Source organism: Panicum hallii, chromosome 2 (genome assembly GCF_002211085.1).
Source record: "Panicum hallii strain FIL2 chromosome 2, PHallii_v3.1, whole genome shotgun sequence".
Lineage (NCBI taxonomy): Eukaryota > Viridiplantae > Streptophyta > Magnoliopsida > Poales > Poaceae > Panicum > Panicum hallii.
Window position 1 is genome coordinate 48,797,345 of NC_038043.1, and position 16,633 is coordinate 48,813,977.

Sequence of the window (16,633 nt, forward strand, 5' to 3'; positions counted from 1 at the left end):
ACGTTTTGCATAAAACCCCTGTTTCGATCTTCTCTCCTGCTTGTTCTGTTCGTCTTCCTCTGTCATCGCCGTTCCACAGGCTGAAGCCACGATGGCGTAGGCCATGGCGATGACCCCCTTCTTGCAGCATCTGCCTTCCAATTCTCTTTCGCCGCCTCCACTTTGCCTCCCTTGGTCTCGTCCATTAGTCTGCTTCATCCTCCCCTCCTCGTCTCTGTCCTCCGGCCGCTTCGGCCATGGCGGCGCAGTGGTGATATGGTGGCCGTGATAAGTACTACACAATGGAGCTTGCAGGTTGCAGCCTCTGGGCCCATCCATGCTGTTCATAGCTTCCTGGGTTCCTCGTTGCCGCGCCCGACTTGGAGCGCGACGCTCAGATGATTGTTAGCACGGTTCAGTGAGTCTGTCATCTGTTGTTTTCTACCTATTGCTTCAGTTCCATCCATACAGAAAATTTGAACCCCGTCTGTGTAATCCAGTGATGAAATCAGCTGCTGTGTCCGAATTATTCAGGTTTTGAACAAATCAGTCAAATCTTGCACAGAAAATCGCCCAAAAAAATGTAAGCGTCTGAAACGGCACATAAACTACATACTTTGCGAGTATGACAAATGGTTTTGATTCTTCTCGAAATCGATTTCAGTTTGATCAGGACGCAATAGAACAGTAAATGCTAGAGAACCGGCACCGTTTCTTTTGGAAAAATCATCTCTATTCTATTTTCGATCTCCACATGTAACAATTCACATACATCATGCTAGAGCTAGAAGGAGAAGACAAGCTAAATGCTATTCTTCAGAATCAGAAGCTAGGAACAGCAAGCTGCTGGCTAACTCCCATGGATTGCGCCAAGCCGCTTCCATAGTGGCACGGCCTCGCTATGGAGCTCAGGAAAGCCGCCTCGACCTCCTCCGATGCATTCCTCCGAAGCAAGCACATGACGTACTCCATCACAGCAGCATCGCAAGGCAGCGTGATCCTGCCGTCATCGCCGGCGAACCCGAACTCCTCTTGCGACAGGCTCAGGAGCTCGCCGAAGATCGCCGTGTCAAGGTACGCCAGCGGGACCTCGAACCGCCTGCCGTCGGCCGAGTACACCACGCAGCGGCCCTTGCCGGCCACAGACGAAGTGCTGCACGGTGACCCTTCGGTTTCTTTTGCGGGCGTCGACGTGATCCGCTTCCTCGCGAGGGCCGCCATTCTTTGCCACTTCTTCGCCATTTGAACGAGTCTCTTGGCACTGACCATGGTTGATTCTGCTGCTTTCCTGGCTGAATGTTCAAATAACCTTTCTATCAGGTGGCGTTCAGCTACTAGGTGTCGTGCACTAGTGCTTAGCTTGCTGATGGACTGATGAAGTGTTGGTGCTAAGCTGATGGATTTATAGGCGAGGGGAAAGAGAAGACGATGCAGTTCAAGTGCAGCTCTCGACTCCAGTTGGCAAGAGCCAAAGAGACAATGCCACCAGCTCAGAACATGCAATGTTGCGAGAAAAATCAATGTGATCTTGATTGGATTTCTCCAGGCCCTTATGTTCGGCACTTGTTGGAGTTGGAGCCACTAGTAGCAATGTCTGGGTGCCTGGATATCATAAATAATGCGTTGTATCTCCTGACAACCAGGTTGAAGGTGTTCAGAACTCCAAACTACTTGCTCGACAGCTTCAAACCGCTTCTTCAGAAGGCGGTCCGCTGGATCACCGGCAGCTCACGCGAACTCTATTTCGCAGCTGCTTCTTGCAAGGGCCTGCATGGTTGCAACCGGGCAAGTAGCTGATAATCATATGGATGTTCATGGCCCAGCGCTCTGTATCCCCATTGCCTGATTTACAACACCCACAGTTTGGTTGCATTTGACAATTCCGTTCATCAATTCAGGCAAACTGTTTCTGTGCCAAATTTTAATAGTATTTGCAAGTTGCAGAAAGTTATTTCTGAGCGATAAGACTTAATTCTTCTATTCAAAGCCGAAACAAGTTGCTCGACAACTCCATATCTCTTCTGACAGTTCCCAACCAAAACATTTAGTCCACGCTTCCTTGTCTTCATTTCATTTTCCTATGTGCGGTGCCTTGGTTTAAGCCTGAAGAGAGCAGCTCTGAAATGGACCCGAACTGATGCATCTGACGGCACAACCGCTAGCTGAACGAGCATGGCCCTCACCTTCACGTTGCCCCCAGCAAACATGGGTCCTCGTGCCGCTTCCCCGCGACACCGCTCGGCATGGCTGCAGCTGCGTGGGTGCCTGGGTGGATGTCCAATCCAAGCACCGAAAGCGCCCACCACGACCGGCACCGGCACTCTCCAAACATCGCACACACCGTGCTCGTGGCCTTGTCACTTGCCCAACCATCCCAATCCGTGTAGTCTTGTGAGCTATATATTCATAGTCAGGTGGCATCCCAGTACCATCGGAGACAAAGAACTACGAACTCAACTCAGAGCTCGGCTAGTCGGCAGCTCCCCAGCTTCCAGTAAAGAAAGAAAGAACCAACCATGATCAGCGCCAAGAGGATCGCTCAGCTGGCCAAGAAGTGGCAGAGGATGGCGGCGCTCGGGAGGAAGCGCCTCTACTGGGTGGCGGCGGCAGCGCCGGAAGCCGACGAGTGCTGTGCATCCGTGGCGAGCAAGGGCCACTGCGCGGTGTACACGGCCGACGGGGCGCGGTTCGAGGTGCCGCTCGCCTTCCTCGGCACCGCGGTCTTCGCGGAGCTCCTGCGGATGTCGCAGGAGGAGTTCGGCTTCGCCGGCGGCGACGGCGGCAGGATCACGCTGCCGTGCGACGCCGCGGTCATGGAGTACGCCATGTGCTTGCTCAGGAGAGGCGTCTCTGCCGAGCTAGAGCAGGCGTTCCTGAGCACCATGGCGATGCCGTGCCACCATGCGAGCCGTGTGGCGCCGTGTGTGGCAGCTTGCTGTTAATTGCAGCTGGTGAATGTACAGTGGTAGTTCATCAGGGTAGGTAGGAGTATAGAGAGGTGTTATTCAGAGCCCTTTGATTTGATCCTGCAAAAGATCAAGCAATTTAACGCCAGTGTTCTTGTTCGCCGTTCACATCCTTGTTGCACAAATTAATGACTGATCACAATTTAGGGTTCAATTGAAGCAATAATATGTTTTTTCAGCACAATTTTCTGAATCCAAACCTGCAAGGTCATTGCCACTCCCTGCACCAGCTGAAGCAAAACGTGTCACCGTGCCTCTTGCATTTCCAATTGGCAACTTGCTGTAATATTCAGAGTTTTGTTGTCAGCTTGATTTGCAGAATGTCAAGGGCTTACTTCGCAATCCATGTTTCTGGTCACCAATGACCAGTTCTAAGAAACATACTTCATGAAGATCACTTGGAAAATTGGGTCCAACGTGTCAGGACCATTCTGCCTAACGTGTCCACGTGAGCCATGGCTCCGCGAGTTGTACTCAAAACATTTCGTTGAGTAAAATACACAGCCGGTACTCGAACTTGGCTCGGGGTGTCATTCCGGTCCCAAACTTCTAAAATACACATTTAGATCATCAAACTTGCTAATCGTATCACGTGAAGTCCAAATCATCATTCTTAAGCTATAAAGTGGAAGTGTTCAAATTATGTGGAGCTTACATTTCGGTCCAAATTTTAATTTTGAAATATTCTACTCAACTCTTATATTTTCTATTTTTTTTCCAAAATATTATTTCAAAACTTTATGCTAAATAATTTCTTTTCCAATATTTTCTCCAAAATTGATCCTTTTTATTTTCTATTTTTTACAAATTTGATCTTGTTTTACAATTTTTTTATATAGATATTTTCTCTTTGAATATATTTGTACATTTAAATTGGTATAAGTTATTTTTGTGCATATCTAATCTTTTATTTGAACAAATTATATAACTTTCGGTTTAGCTTAAACAACTTTGATTTGGACCTCCCGTGATATGATTAGTAAGTTTAAGGATCTGAATGTGCCCGGATGACACCTCGAGCCAAGTTCGAGAACCGGTAGCATATTTTACTCTTTTGTTCTTCTTCTCAGTATAATGATGCGTAGCTCTGCTACGTATTCGAGAAAAAAAAAAAGAAAAAGCATCATTCTACCTAAGATTGTGCAGTGAGTTTATCGAGTGAGCGCCAGTTGTTCATGCGCGTAGGGATCCAGTGCAGTTACTTAACCTGCAGTTGTGTTGCTGACGCGCAGACCCATGCGCCGTGGGGCCCACATGTCAGCGGCACAACTGCACGTTATGTAACTGCACGGGAACTCGCTCCTGTTCATGCCCATGACACATTGTACCGGAACGGCTAGATTAACATGTTTTCAGTCCGAACTACTTTCTCGACGACGTCATATCACTTCTTCAATCGGCAGTCTGTTGGATCACTGGCATCTCATTTTCTGAACTCCATTTTGTTGCTTCTTCTTACAAGGACCTACACGATTGCAACTAGCATCTACTAGGCTCGGAGTCGGCACTCAAAATTAAGACCGCCAGTTGCTTTGAAAAAACTAAAGGAGTTTGTGGTCATGGTCTAATGGCATTAACCTTCCGCTTCAGTTTTCATATGAGCAGGCAATCTGATCGAGTTTTCCCGTCGGAATTCTCACCAGAGCGTCGCGCGGAGAAGTGGAGATGGCGCTCCAGCCGACGACCTGACGCGAGAAGCACCCAAGCGGACGACGCTAGCGCCGCACATGACGCCGCCGCCCACCGGCAAGCGGTCAGCAAAGTGCAGCGGAGGGCTCAGAGGCACACGAAGAACCAGCACAGGGAGGTGGCCTCTTCCGCCGCCGAGCTCGCGGGGGCCGCCCACGCCAAGCAGCGAGCACGCCGCGGCGCAAGGGGCCTCTCCGCCAGCGCGCGGTCCCTGGACGACGCGTCGTTCGATCCCCCGTGGGGGAACGGCGTCTTGCAGTTGTGGGCTACCCTGGGTGCCTTCGCTGAGGACGTCGCCGGGCGGATCTTCCCCCACAAACGGCGGCGAACCGTGGCGGGGGGCGGCGGAACTTTTACGAAACCCCTGCTAGAACGGATCCAAATATTCACAGAAATACCCTTATATTTGCATATACCCCCCTAAAATGAATCGCGATTAATAATCGCGATCCATATTTTTTTCCCATACCCCCTTAAAATGGATCGCGATTAATAATAGCGATCCGACTTTTTGCATAAAACCCCCTGTTTCGGTCTTCCTCCCCCGCTTCCCCTGTTCGTCTTCCTCGACGGCGCCGTTCGGGAACCACGATGGCGGAGGTGACGCCGACGATGATGGTCGTGCGCGGTTCCCTGAATCACAGTTTCCCCACCACTCCGTTATCTCCGCATCCGCCTTCCAATTCTCCGGCGCCGCTTCCAACTTTTTTTCAAAAAACCTCCTGTTTCGGTCTTCCTCCCACGCTCTCCCTGTTCGTCTTCGTCGCCGGCGCCGTTCCTCAACCACGATGGCGAAGGCGACGCATCACGCTGATGATATGTTCGTGTGCGGTTTCCTCTACTGGGTAACACCCCGTCGGCATCCTCTCTCATCTGCCTTCGAATTCTCCGGCGCCGACTCCACTGGGCCTCCATCGTCATTGGCCCTTACACGATCCCCTGCGTCCTCCCCTCACATTCTCCGTCCGGCCGCCGTCCCTGGCCAATTCAACGCCGCATCGAACTCTACACCCTCTATGGCACCAACCAGGCCACCACGGCGTTTACGAGACACGCGAGGTCACCATCGTGGTCGAAGTTTCTGGTGAATTCGTTAGCTCTTCTACTCTCTCGAAATCGATTTCAGTTTAAGGTGCTTGATTTCACTTCTTTGTCAAACGCTAGAGCTGCATTGATCAAAACATCGTAGAACAGCCCAGATTGCTAGATCAGAAAACTTGCAGTGTATATCTCTGTTCCATTTCTTTTCGAACAATCATATATATAGTTTCACTTCCAATCTCTCACATATAACTATTTACACGTATCATGCAAGAAAGAGATTAGCAATCTAACAGCAATTCATGATTTCAATCTCCTATATGATTCTACAACTTTACATCTGGTTGAAGCAAAATTTGTATAGTGCATCAGGAGTTAACAATAGGCATAGGCTATACACAAACAGCTAGCGGCTGGTTGCATGGCACGCCGCCGCTGACATTGTGGCACGGCCGGACCATGGAGCTCAAGAACGCCCTCACAACCTCTTCGGAGGCGTCTCTTCTAAGCAAACACAGCACGTACTCCACCACCGCGGCGTCGCAGGGCTGCGTGATCTTGCCGTCGTCGCTGGCGAACCCAAACTCTTCCTGCGACAGCATTAGGAGCTCGCCGAAGACCGCCGTGCCGAGGTACGCCAGTGGGACCTCGAATCGCCGGCCGTCAGCCGAGTACACGACGCAGTGGCCCTTGCTGGCCATGGAAGACGAGGTACTGCATGATCCTTCGGCTTCCTTCACCGGCGTCGAGGTGAGCCGCTTCCTGGCCACAGCGGCCATTCTCTGCCACTTCTTCGCCATCTGAACAAGTCTCTTGGCAGTGATCATGGTTGCTTCTCCTGCTTTCCTGGCTGAATGTTCAGAGAATCTTCTGTCTGTTGGTACTCAGCTGCTGCTAGCTAGATGTAATGCTTAGGTTGCTGATGAACTGATGAAGTGTTTGTGCTTAGCTGATGGATATATAGGTGTGAGCTGAGAAGAAAGAGGAAGGCATGCGGTTCAAGGGCAGCTATCAACTCTGGCTGGCAAGGGACAAGGCCACGAGCTCAGAACATGCAGTGCCAAGCTTTGGTGTGGTCTTGATTGGATTTCTTTGGGGCCATCTGCTGGGCACTTGTTGGAGCCACTAGTCGCAATGTCTGGGGCGCTAGGCTATCACAATGTGCAGCCATACTGCCCTGCCTCATGGATCATGAGGACCACATGTCAGAGAGACGGTTCTTTCAATTTGTCAGAGAGACAGTTCCTTCAGTGATCATGCAATGATAGACCCATTGTTTTGCTACATTTGTAGTTCCTATCTTCAGATATCTGAAAACCTTTGTGCCCACAGCCGCCCACGGCACATTGTTTCGGGCGACCGGATTAGACCACAGCCTGTCTATCTGCACAGACAACTTGCTCGACAGCTTCATATCAATTCTTCAATTTGCGGTCTGCAGCTGGAATGGTAGCACATCATGTGAGCTCCATTTCAGTTTGAAAGAAGTCAGGAGAACCTCTCATCATCCGGCTCTGAAATAGACCGGAACTGGTGTATCTGACGGCACAACCGCTAGTTGAACGAGCCTAGCCTGGCCTTACACTTCACGTTGGCCCCAACAAACATGGCGATGGGGTCCTTGTGCGGCTTCCCCACGACATGGGTGCTGTCCAAATCCAGGAGCCGAAAGCACATCGCGACCGGCTCCGGCAAGAGCCAAACACTCGGCCCCATTCTCATCCAAATCGTACCAGCAGACGCGTGCTGCAACATTGCGCTCACCGTGCTCATGGCCTTGTCCCTTGACCAACCATTCCACGAGAGTAGTCGTGTGAACTCTCTATATATTCAGTCAGGTGGCCTCCGAACACCATCACTCACAGCTTCACAAACAAAACATAGCAAAGTTAAGCATCGCCTCTCCAGCTTCCATCTCAAGAAAGAAGGAGGAAATAAGTCAGCAATCAACCATGATCAGCACCAAGAGGATTCCTCAGCTCGCCAAGAAGTGGCAGAGGATGGCAGCGCTTGGGAGGAAGCGTCTCATCTGGCAAAAGGAAGCCGACGAGTGCTGCACCTCTGTGGCGAGCAAGGGCCACTGCGCGGTGTACACCGCCGACGGGGCGCGGTTCGAGGTGCCATTGGCGTGCCTTGGGACAGCAGTCTTCGCGGAGCTCCTGCAGATGTCGCGGGAGGAGTTTGGCTTTGGGGGTGATGATGGCAGGATCACATTACCCTGCGACGCCGCGGTCATGGAATACGCCATCTGTTTGCTCAGGAGGGGCGTCTCTGTGGACATGGAGAAGGCATTCCTGAATACCATGGTCAGGTCGTGCCACTATAAAAACAGTGTGGCACCGTATGTGGCAGCTTGCTGTTAGTTGCAGTCGTATAAGTGGATGTATATTGTAGTGTTCATCAGTGTATGTAGGAATTAGGATAAAGAGAGGTTATTCAGAGCCTTCTGAGTTCTGATCCTGCAAAAAGATCAAGGATGGTGGCTAGCAAGTTAGCGCCACTGTTCTAGTTCAATGCACATATCCTTTGTTGCACAAATAAATGACTTGTAACAATTTGGGGCAATAAGTTTCGTCAGCACAAAAAAGTTACTCCAACTCCGTGCTCCAGTTGAACCAGAACGTGCCATTGTGCCTCTTGCATTTCCAAGTTCCAACTGGCAACTTGCTGCGATATCCAGACTTTTGCTATCAGTTTGGTTTACAGAACGTCAGGTGCTTACTCCCAATCCATGTTTTGTGGTCACTGGTCAGTATCGACCAGTTCTATCTAAGAAACATACCTCATGAAGGACACATGCAAATCGAGTCCAACCTGTCAAGGACCATTCTGCCTGAGATTGTGCAGTGAGATATCAATTGTAGAGGTGATTATAATGTCCTATTTAAAAATATGAACTGACTCCTCAGGTTGGGACATATAGCCTGACAGTTGTTCATGCCCATGCCAATTTGTATCTGAACGACCAGATTGAACATTTTAAGCTGGCCAAACTCATTGCTCGACAGCTTCACATCACTCCTTCAATTGGCGGTCTGTTAGGTCACTGGCATCTCATGTGAACTCAGTTTCATTGCTACTTCCTAATGGACCTACAATTGCAACTTGGGAGCTAGCTGATAATCTCAGGCATGTTCATGGACCAGCCCTCTGTATCATAGTGACTGGATGTGCTAAGCCCACAGTTTGTGTGCATGCTCATATCTGATCCTTAAGGTACTCATCATAAAATCACTATTAGTTGTTAATCGAGGAAATTTGATCCTGTAGCCAGAGTGCCACCTTCTGAAATAAACCCAGACTGATGCACGATGCATCATTCAATTCAGAGCTGAGAACCAGACCTTCTAAAACAAAAACACTAGAAACATAACTAAAGAGGGCCCAAAATCATTCAGAATGATTGCTTTTGAGAAAGTTTGACCAGCTTAGCTCCAAATCACTGGATACAGGACACTGAAACGGATGGAAGACCTCCATACAAGATGGACCAGTATTCTTGCACTATGTCTCTGCCCAATTCAGCAGCCTGTACTGTAGTGTGTGTCTGATGCGCAACCACTAGTCCACTATCTTTGCCTTCATGGTGCACCGAGTGATGGCCCAGGAAAATCAAATCTGAATCTCAATGTCTACCTTTGCTGCCAACAATGCATGTAGCAAGGTCATGGCCTTGTCCCCTGACAGCTGCGCGAAGGCAGGGCCACAGGGGCCATTTCTACACCTATATATACAGGAGTTAGCAAGACACCATCACTACAACCCGAAAGTCACAAACAAAGCCTTTCAGAGCATAATACCTGAGAACCAAGAAGCCAAGAAGAACCAATCATGATCAGTTCCAAGAGATTTTCCCAATTGACGAGGAAGTGGCAAAGGGTTAAGACAGACACTGGAGATGCCGACACATGTTGCGCCACTTCTCCAGTTGCAGACAAGGGCCACTGTGCAGTGTACACGGCAGATGGGAAGAGGTTTGAGGTCCCATTAGCATACCTCGGCACGATGGTCTTCAGTGAGCTGCTGAGGATGTCGCAGGAGGAGTTTGGGTTCACAAAGGATGGCAGGATCACACTGCCTTGTGACGCAGCTGCGCTGGAGTATGTGATGTGCTTGCTCAGAAGAAATGCATCAGAGGAAGTGGAGAAGGCATTCCTGAGCTCCGTAGTGATTCCTTGCCAGCATTCAAGCTATACACTACCACCAGTGGCGCTGCATCAGCAATTTGCAGTTTGTAGCTCCTGAAGACATGCAGCCTATTCAGGATTCTACGGCTATTAGTGTAATACACTTTGTACTCTTGTATGTATAGTACTCTGACATAATTAGAAGGAAGGAAATTGTACATTCTCTCTATCTTAATGAACTGATAGTCTGATAGGCATCATTCCTTTGCTGCTGCTATAAAAATTTGGTGATGTGAAGCCTTTTTACTCTTGCTAATCAGAGATGAATCAGAGCCTGGCAAACCAACACCTACAGGAAAAATCAGCTCTTACTTTTGTGTTTCTTTTCATTTAGAAATTAGAATACATATGACACTTGGAGACAGGACGACGACGACGACGACGACAACAACTTAGCCTTTTGTCCCAAGCAAGTTGGGGTAGGCTAGAGATGCAACTCACAGAAAACAAGAATAAGAAACATAAAAAGGGCACAAGACAAAGGAAGAGTCAGGGGTTAAACAAAAAGTAACAAAGGTTACGGTTCAGATACGTTAATTGCTAATCTCCAAGCGCTCCTATCCATAGCTAATTCCTTAGCGATATTCCACTCCTTAAGGTCTCTCTTAACCATCTCATTCCAAGTTAGTCTAGGTCTACCTCTACCTCTCTTTACATTATCGCTCCGCTTTTAAACTCCACTACGCACCGGCGCCTCGGGAGCCTCCGTTGTACATGTCCAAACCATCTCAACTGATGTTAAATCAACTTCTCCTCGATAGGTGCCACCCCGACCTTATCTCCAATCTCTTCGTTCCGGACTCTATCCCTTCTTGTATGCCCGCAGAACCAACGCAGCATACGCATCTCTGCTACACTCAGTTGCTGGACATGTCGCCTTTTTGTAGGCCAACATTCAGCACCCTATAGTATCGCCGGGCGAATCGCCGTCCTATAGAACTTACTTTTTAGACTCTGTGGCACCTTCTTGTCACAGAGGACGCCAGAAGCCTGCCGCCACTTCAACCAACCGGCTAAAATTCTATGCCTAACATCTTCATCAATGTCTCCATCTTTCTGAAGCATTGATCCTAGATACCGAAAAGTATCCTTCTTGGCCACCACTTGACCTTCGAGGCTAACGTCCCCATCCTCATGCCTAGTCGGGCTAAAGTCGCACATCATATACTCGGTCTTGGTCCTACTCAGTCTGAACCCCCTCGACTCTAACGTGTGTCTCCACAGCTCTAACTTCATATTAACCCCTGCCCTACTCTCGTCAACTAGCACCACATCATCAGCAAAGAGTATACACCAAGGGATATCACCCTGTATGCCCCTTGTGACCTCATCCATCACCAAAGCAAATAGATAAGGGCTCAATGCTGACCCCTGATGTAGTCCTATTTTAATTGGAAAGTCACTGGTATCGCCATCACATGTTTGAACACAAGTCATCGCATCCTTGTGCATATCCTTGATGAGGGTAATATACTTAGTTGGGACTTTCTGTTTTTCCAAAACCCACCACATGACGTCTCTCGGTACTTTGTCATACGCCTTCTCTAGGTCAATAAAGACCATGTGTAAGTCCTTCTTCTCCTCCCTATATCTCCCCATCAACTGTCGTACTAAGAAAATCGCCTCCATGGTCGACCTCCCAGGCATGAACTCAAACTGATTTTGGGTCACCCTTGTCAATCTTCTTAGGCGATGCTCGATAATCCTCTCCCAAAGCTTCATCGTATGGCTCATCAGCTTAATCCCCCGGTAGTTAGTACAACTTTGAACATCTCCCTTGTTCTTGAAGATCGGTACTAATATACTTCTCCTCCATTCCTCCGGCATATTGTTCGACCGGAAAATTAAGTTAAAAAGCTTAGTTAACCATACTACGCCCTCTCGCCCAGGCATCTCCACACCTCAATGGGGATGCCATCAGGACCCATCGCTTTACCTCCCTTCATCCTCTTCAAAGCCTCCCCGATCTCTGCCTCCTGAATCCTCCTCACAAAGCGTCTGTTGGTATCATCAAATGAGTCGTCCAACTCGAAGGTAGGACCCTCATTTTCCCCATTAAACAACTTGTCGAAGTATTCTCGCCATCTGTCCTTGATCTCCTCATCCTTCACCAGAAGTCGATCTGTCCCATCCTTGATGCATTTGATTTGGTTTATGTCCCTTGTCTTCCTCTCGCGGGTCCTAGCGATCCTATAAATGTCCTTCTCTCCTTCCTTCGTACCTAGCCGTTGATAAAGGTCATCAAAAGCCTGACCTTTCGCTACACTTACAGCTCGCTTTGCAAACCTCTTCGCTAATCTATAATCCTCGATGTTGGTTGCGCTCTTGTCGAGGTGAAGGCGTTTGAAACACTCCTTCTTCTCCTTAATAGCCCTTTGCACCTCGTCATTCCACCACCAAGTCTCTTTCACTTCCTGCTTGCCTCCCCTACTCACACCAAACATTTCTGAGGCCACCTTCCGAACACATGTCGCCATCTTTAGCCACATATCATTTACATGTGCTCCTTCTTCCCAAGGCCCCTCGCCTAGCATCCTCTCCTTAAACGTTTGTGCCTCTTCCCCTCTAAGCTTCCACCACTTCGTTCTCGCAATCTTGGCACGTTTGTCCCGGTGGGCACGTACCCAAAAACGAAAATCCGCCACCACAAGCTTGTGTTGGGGGACAACACACTCCCTAGGTATCACCTTACAATCTAAGCAGTCACGTCTATCCTCTCTCCTAGCAAGGATAAGGTCGATTTGGCTCGAGTATTGTCACTTGGAGACAGGACAGAGAATGAATATATGTATAACTGTGAACAGAACATGTTTGCACACACAATTTAGGAGAGAAGCTTGCTTTCAATATGTATGCTTCAAAAAGAAAATGCCAAGGGAATGATCCGTTGGAAATTGGAATATGCTTAAGGTGAAGGAAAATAAGTTTTTGGGTTTTGACTAAAAGAAGTGGTTGCTGTGTAAAAGAGTTTTTAGAGTGTAAGACTAAATATGTTCAGAATCAGGCTGAGAAAACTGTGCATAAGCTTGTAGACCGACAAACCCTGACGCCAATTTTGCAAGCATGAGCTCAGAATTTATCTGAAGTCCAAACTAGTACAGCCCTTACACTCGCAGGCACAGCAATGGAACAATGATAAAAGAACCATGTACTGTTCGAAGCTGATCGAAGGCCCACAGGAAATTGACGGAAAGACACAGAGAAATGGGTGCCACTGTGCCACATGAGATGCTGCAAGACAACCAGACCACAAGTAAAAGTTAGATGTGGCACCGTCCAGCCAGCTCCTATGAACCAATCAAGGCTTCCTAGCTCATGGATTAATGGAATTAATCTTATGCTACTGAAATTATACTGGACAACTCACTACCAAATAATAAATGGTTCATACACAGACAACCAGGATAGATTAGAGACGCCTTATCATGTGTTGCTTTTATTTGAAAGATATATTCAACTCGCAGACAAGAATTGGGAATAAATGTCATTTTTATAACTGAGTAACTGAGAACAGTCACATATTAGCACACACATACTGATGAGAAAATTATGGGGTAAATCATATCCTTCAAATAGAAAACGCAAAGCTGAAATATTTCAAGAGCTTGGGGTCCTGCAATTCTGCAAATGATCAGAGCAGCTCAGGACTTGTCCAAACTACAAACCACCCTAGTCACGTACACGATGAAACATGCATGACTCACAGGTCACAACTTGCCAAAGATCCACAGTAATTGCAGGAAGACACAATTAAATGGGTGGTTACGAGCTGCAGTAAGACAAGCAGACTACCAATCCAAACTGAGATGTAGCACCGTCCGGCCAGCTGCTATGAACAAATGATGGCACTAATGCATTAACAACGAGCTAATCAAGGATTCGTGCACGCGCTAGTCTGGACAAGTAAATCTGAGCACACTTCGCTGATTTTTCTACCTACTATTATTATATGATGATTGGGGCAACCTATTTGATTTTGGAGTGCTCACCGGAGCCGACAAGCCGCCTGCTGCGTGGCGCACTAACGCGGGCCATGTTGCCTCGCACCCGACGTACAGCCACTGGGAAGCTCGGGGGAGCGGCGGACTCAACGGCGCAGGCCGGCTTCGCCGCCGCCGCCGCCAGGAGCGGAAGACGTCCGTGACGAACGGACGCCCGTGGATGTCCCACCCGGGGCCCAACGGTAAGACAGGCTGACACGCGGGTCCCACCAAAAAGACCCAGAACCGCTCGGCCTTCTCGAATCTGGGCCGCGAGAATCTGATCGTACGGTGTAACTGGGCCCTAGATGGATCCAATTTTACGGAGGTGACAATTTCGGAGCTGCTGCGTGTGGAAGACAAGTTCTTTCATGCTTCACCTTGCAGTTGCAACCAAACGAGATTAGAAAAGGGTTGAAGCGAAAAAACTTTTCTACTATTTTCTTGTGATTCCAGAATCTTTACATGATTACATCCACCTAAACAAGAACCTAATATACATCACGAGCTAATTAATGAGCTATACACAAACAGCTGAGTGGCGCATGAGTCCCATCGATGGCGCCATGCCGTTGACAGTGTGGCAAGGCCAGACCATGGAGCTCAAGAACGCCCTCACAACCTCCTCCGAGGCATCTCGCCTGAGCAAACAAATCACGTACTCCACCACCGCGGCGTCGCAGGGCAGCCTGATCCTGCCACCGTCGCTCGTGAACCCGAACTCCTCCCGCGCCATGTTCAGGAGCTCCGCGAAGACCGGCGTGCCGAGGTACACCAATGGGACCTCGAACCTCCGGCCGTCGGCCGAGTATAAGACGCAGTGACCCTTTCCGGCCACGGACGTCGACGTGCAGCACGGTCCTTCGGTCTCTTTCATCGGCGTCGACGTGAGCCGCTTCCTCGCCAGGGCGGCTTGAACAAGTCTCTTGGCACTGAACATGGTTGCTTCTCCTGCTTTCTTGGCAGAAAGTTCAGAGAACTTCAGTTTGTATCAGGTGGTGTTCAGCTGCTTGGTGTAGTGCTTGCCTGCTGATGGACTGATGAAGCGATAGATTTATAGGCCAGAACTGAAGAAAGGAAAGAGACATAGAGCTTGCAGTTCATGTGCAGCTATCATCTCAGGTTGGCAAGAGACAACAGACAAGGCCACGAGCTCAGAAACATGCAGTGTTGGTTTTGATCATACTTTTATGGGGCCATCTGTTTGGCACTTGATGGAGCCACTTGCTGCAGTATTTGGGTGCTAGCCATACTGCTATGCCTCATGTGTCTTGAAGACATGTAAACTGGGTCAAAATGGTCGGTACCAATTCTTTTCAGTGGTTGTCCGTCCCCTATCCTAAGATATCTGAACTTTTGAGCCCAGCACAATGTTTCTGAGGGACCGATTTAAGCCTATTCAACGGTCCAAACAACTTGCTCGACAGCTTCACGTCACGTCTTCAATTTGCGGTCTGCAGATGGATCACTAGCACATCATGTGAGCTCGATTTCGCAGCAGCTTCTTCCAGTAATCAAGTTCCCTGCATTTCTTGAAGCATGCCATTGCCATCTGACCAAAACGTTCAGCCCATGCAGGCTTGTTTTCAGTCTGAACGAAAACAAGGGGATCTGAACATCTGATGGCACAACTGCACACCGCTAGCTGAACAAGCCTGGGCCTGACACTTGACGTTGGCCCCAGCAAACATGGAGTCCTCGCGCACACCACGACCTGCACCGGCACCGGCACGCGGCAAACACTCGGCCCCAACCAGAACTGCATCCAAGTCGTACTCGCAGACGCGTCTTGTAAGTTGCAACATCGCATTCGCCGTGCTCGTGGCCTTGTCCCGTGCCCAACCATCCCATTCCTGCAGCCGTGTGAGCTATATATCTTGCAGTCCCTTGCCCAACCATCCCATTCCATCACAAACAAAGCACTTCAAGATCAAGTGCTCCCCAGTTCTCGACTTCTCGTCCAGAAAGAAAGACAAGGGATCAAAGAACCAACCATGATCAGCGCCAAGAGGATCGCTCAGCTGGCCAAGAAGTGGCAGAGGATGGCGCCGCTTGGGAGGAAGCGCCTTACCTGGCCAAAGGAAGCCGACGAGTGCTGCACCTCTGTGGCGAGCAAGGGCCACTGCACGGTGTACACCGCCGACGGGACGCGGTTCGAGGTGCCGCTCGCCTTCCTCGGCACTGCGGTCTTCGCGGAGCTCCTGCGGATGTCGCAGGAGGAGTTCGGCTTCGCGGGCGGCGACGACGGCAGGATCACGCTGCCCTGCGACGCCGCGGTCATGGAGTACGCCATGTGCTTGCTCAGGAGAGGCGCCTCTGCCGAGCTAGAGCAGGCGTTCCTGAGCACCATGGCGATGCCGTGCCACCATGCGAGCAGTGTGGCACCGTATGTGGCAGCTTGCTGTTAGTTGCAGCTGCATAACATCACTGTAGGTAGTACGACAAAGAGAAGCGTTATTCAGAACCTTCTGATCCTTCAAGCGATGAAGGAAGGTGGCTATTAGTGTAATACACTTTTACAGTTTACTCTTTTATTTGTAGTACTCTGACACAATTAGAAGGAAGGAACATCTTAATGAAGTGATAGGCATCATTCTTTGCTGCCACTTTGAAAAATTTGCGATGTGAAGCCTTTTTAAGTCAGCAATCAATCGGGGCTGAGCAAACCAATACCTATAGGAAAAATCAGCTCTTATTTTTGTGTTGCTTTTAATTGAAAATATATACGAAACCTGCAAAACAAGAATAGTGAATAAGTGTGTATTCTATAACCAAGAGTGACATATTTTCA

The 16,633-nt window shown here is 49.1% G+C and overlaps 6 protein-coding genes and 1 long non-coding RNA gene across 11 annotated transcripts; 3 read left to right on the forward strand and 4 right to left on the reverse strand.

Moving 5' to 3' along the window:
* Positions 1-801: 801 nt before the first annotated feature.
* LOC112882839 (auxin-responsive protein SAUR36-like) lies at positions 802-1,349 on the reverse strand. The gene has a single exon (XM_025947997.1). The coding sequence runs from the start codon at positions 1,246-1,248 to the stop codon at positions 802-804; it is 447 nt and encodes a 148-aa protein (XP_025803782.1). The 5' UTR covers positions 1,249-1,349.
* A 1,088-nt stretch (positions 1,350-2,437) lies between these two features.
* On the forward strand, positions 2,438-2,921 carry LOC112881186 (auxin-responsive protein SAUR36-like). Its single transcript, XM_025945875.1, has one exon. It carries the CDS (start codon positions 2,496-2,498, stop codon positions 2,919-2,921), a length of 426 nt encoding a protein of 141 aa, XP_025801660.1. The 5' UTR covers positions 2,438-2,495.
* Positions 2,922-5,882: 2,961 nt separating this feature from the next.
* On the reverse strand, positions 5,883-6,756 carry LOC112882408 (auxin-responsive protein SAUR36-like). The gene has a single exon (XM_025947463.1). It carries the CDS (start codon positions 6,500-6,502, stop codon positions 6,068-6,070), a length of 435 nt encoding a protein of 144 aa, XP_025803248.1. The 5' UTR covers positions 6,503-6,756; the 3' UTR covers positions 5,883-6,067.
* Positions 6,757-7,549: 793 nt separating this feature from the next.
* On the forward strand, positions 7,550-8,541 carry LOC112879370 (auxin-responsive protein SAUR36-like). Its single transcript, XM_025943607.1, has one exon. It carries the CDS (start codon positions 7,628-7,630, stop codon positions 8,036-8,038), a length of 411 nt encoding a protein of 136 aa, XP_025799392.1. The 5' UTR covers positions 7,550-7,627; the 3' UTR covers positions 8,039-8,541.
* A 508-nt stretch (positions 8,542-9,049) lies between these two features.
* Positions 9,050-14,031, reverse strand: LOC112879371. 5 transcript variants are annotated; one of them, XR_003226042.1, is made up of 5 exons: positions 13,852-14,031; positions 12,971-13,093; positions 10,022-10,151; positions 9,672-9,916; positions 9,050-9,475 (listed from the first exon to the last, which is right to left on the reverse strand). It is a non-coding gene; the product is annotated as an uncharacterized LOC112879371 (long non-coding RNA). The 5 variants fall into 5 exon arrangements; XR_003226041.1 differs by having other exon boundaries at positions 9,050-9,399; positions 9,476-9,916; XR_003226043.1 differs by having other exon boundaries at positions 9,050-9,916; positions 13,015-13,093.
* Positions 14,032-14,327: 296 nt separating this feature from the next.
* LOC112882781 (auxin-responsive protein SAUR36-like) lies at positions 14,328-14,848 on the reverse strand. Its single transcript, XM_025947927.1, has one exon. It carries the CDS (start codon positions 14,780-14,782, stop codon positions 14,363-14,365), a length of 420 nt encoding a protein of 139 aa, XP_025803712.1. The 5' UTR covers positions 14,783-14,848; the 3' UTR covers positions 14,328-14,362.
* A 912-nt stretch (positions 14,849-15,760) lies between these two features.
* On the forward strand, positions 15,761-16,368 carry LOC112882708 (auxin-responsive protein SAUR36-like). The gene has a single exon (XM_025947827.1). The coding sequence runs from the start codon at positions 15,837-15,839 to the stop codon at positions 16,248-16,250; it is 414 nt and encodes a 137-aa protein (XP_025803612.1). The 5' UTR covers positions 15,761-15,836; the 3' UTR covers positions 16,251-16,368.
* The last annotated feature ends 265 nt before the right edge of the window (positions 16,369-16,633 follow it).

Bases quoted from the DNA above. Each gene is read 5' to 3' on its own strand.
- LOC112882839 (XM_025947997.1), bottom strand. From the start codon at position 1,248: ATGGTCAGTGCCAAGAGACTCGTTCAAATGGCGAAGAAGTGGCAAAGA.
- LOC112881186 (XM_025945875.1), top strand. From the start codon at position 2,496: ATGATCAGCGCCAAGAGGATCGCTCAGCTGGCCAAGAAGTGGCAGAGG.
- LOC112882408 (XM_025947463.1), bottom strand. From the start codon at position 6,502: ATGATCACTGCCAAGAGACTTGTTCAGATGGCGAAGAAGTGGCAGAGA.
- LOC112879370 (XM_025943607.1), top strand. From the start codon at position 7,628: ATGATCAGCACCAAGAGGATTCCTCAGCTCGCCAAGAAGTGGCAGAGG.
- LOC112882781 (XM_025947927.1), bottom strand. From the start codon at position 14,782: ATGTTCAGTGCCAAGAGACTTGTTCAAGCCGCCCTGGCGAGGAAGCGG.
- LOC112882708 (XM_025947827.1), top strand. From the start codon at position 15,837: ATGATCAGCGCCAAGAGGATCGCTCAGCTGGCCAAGAAGTGGCAGAGG.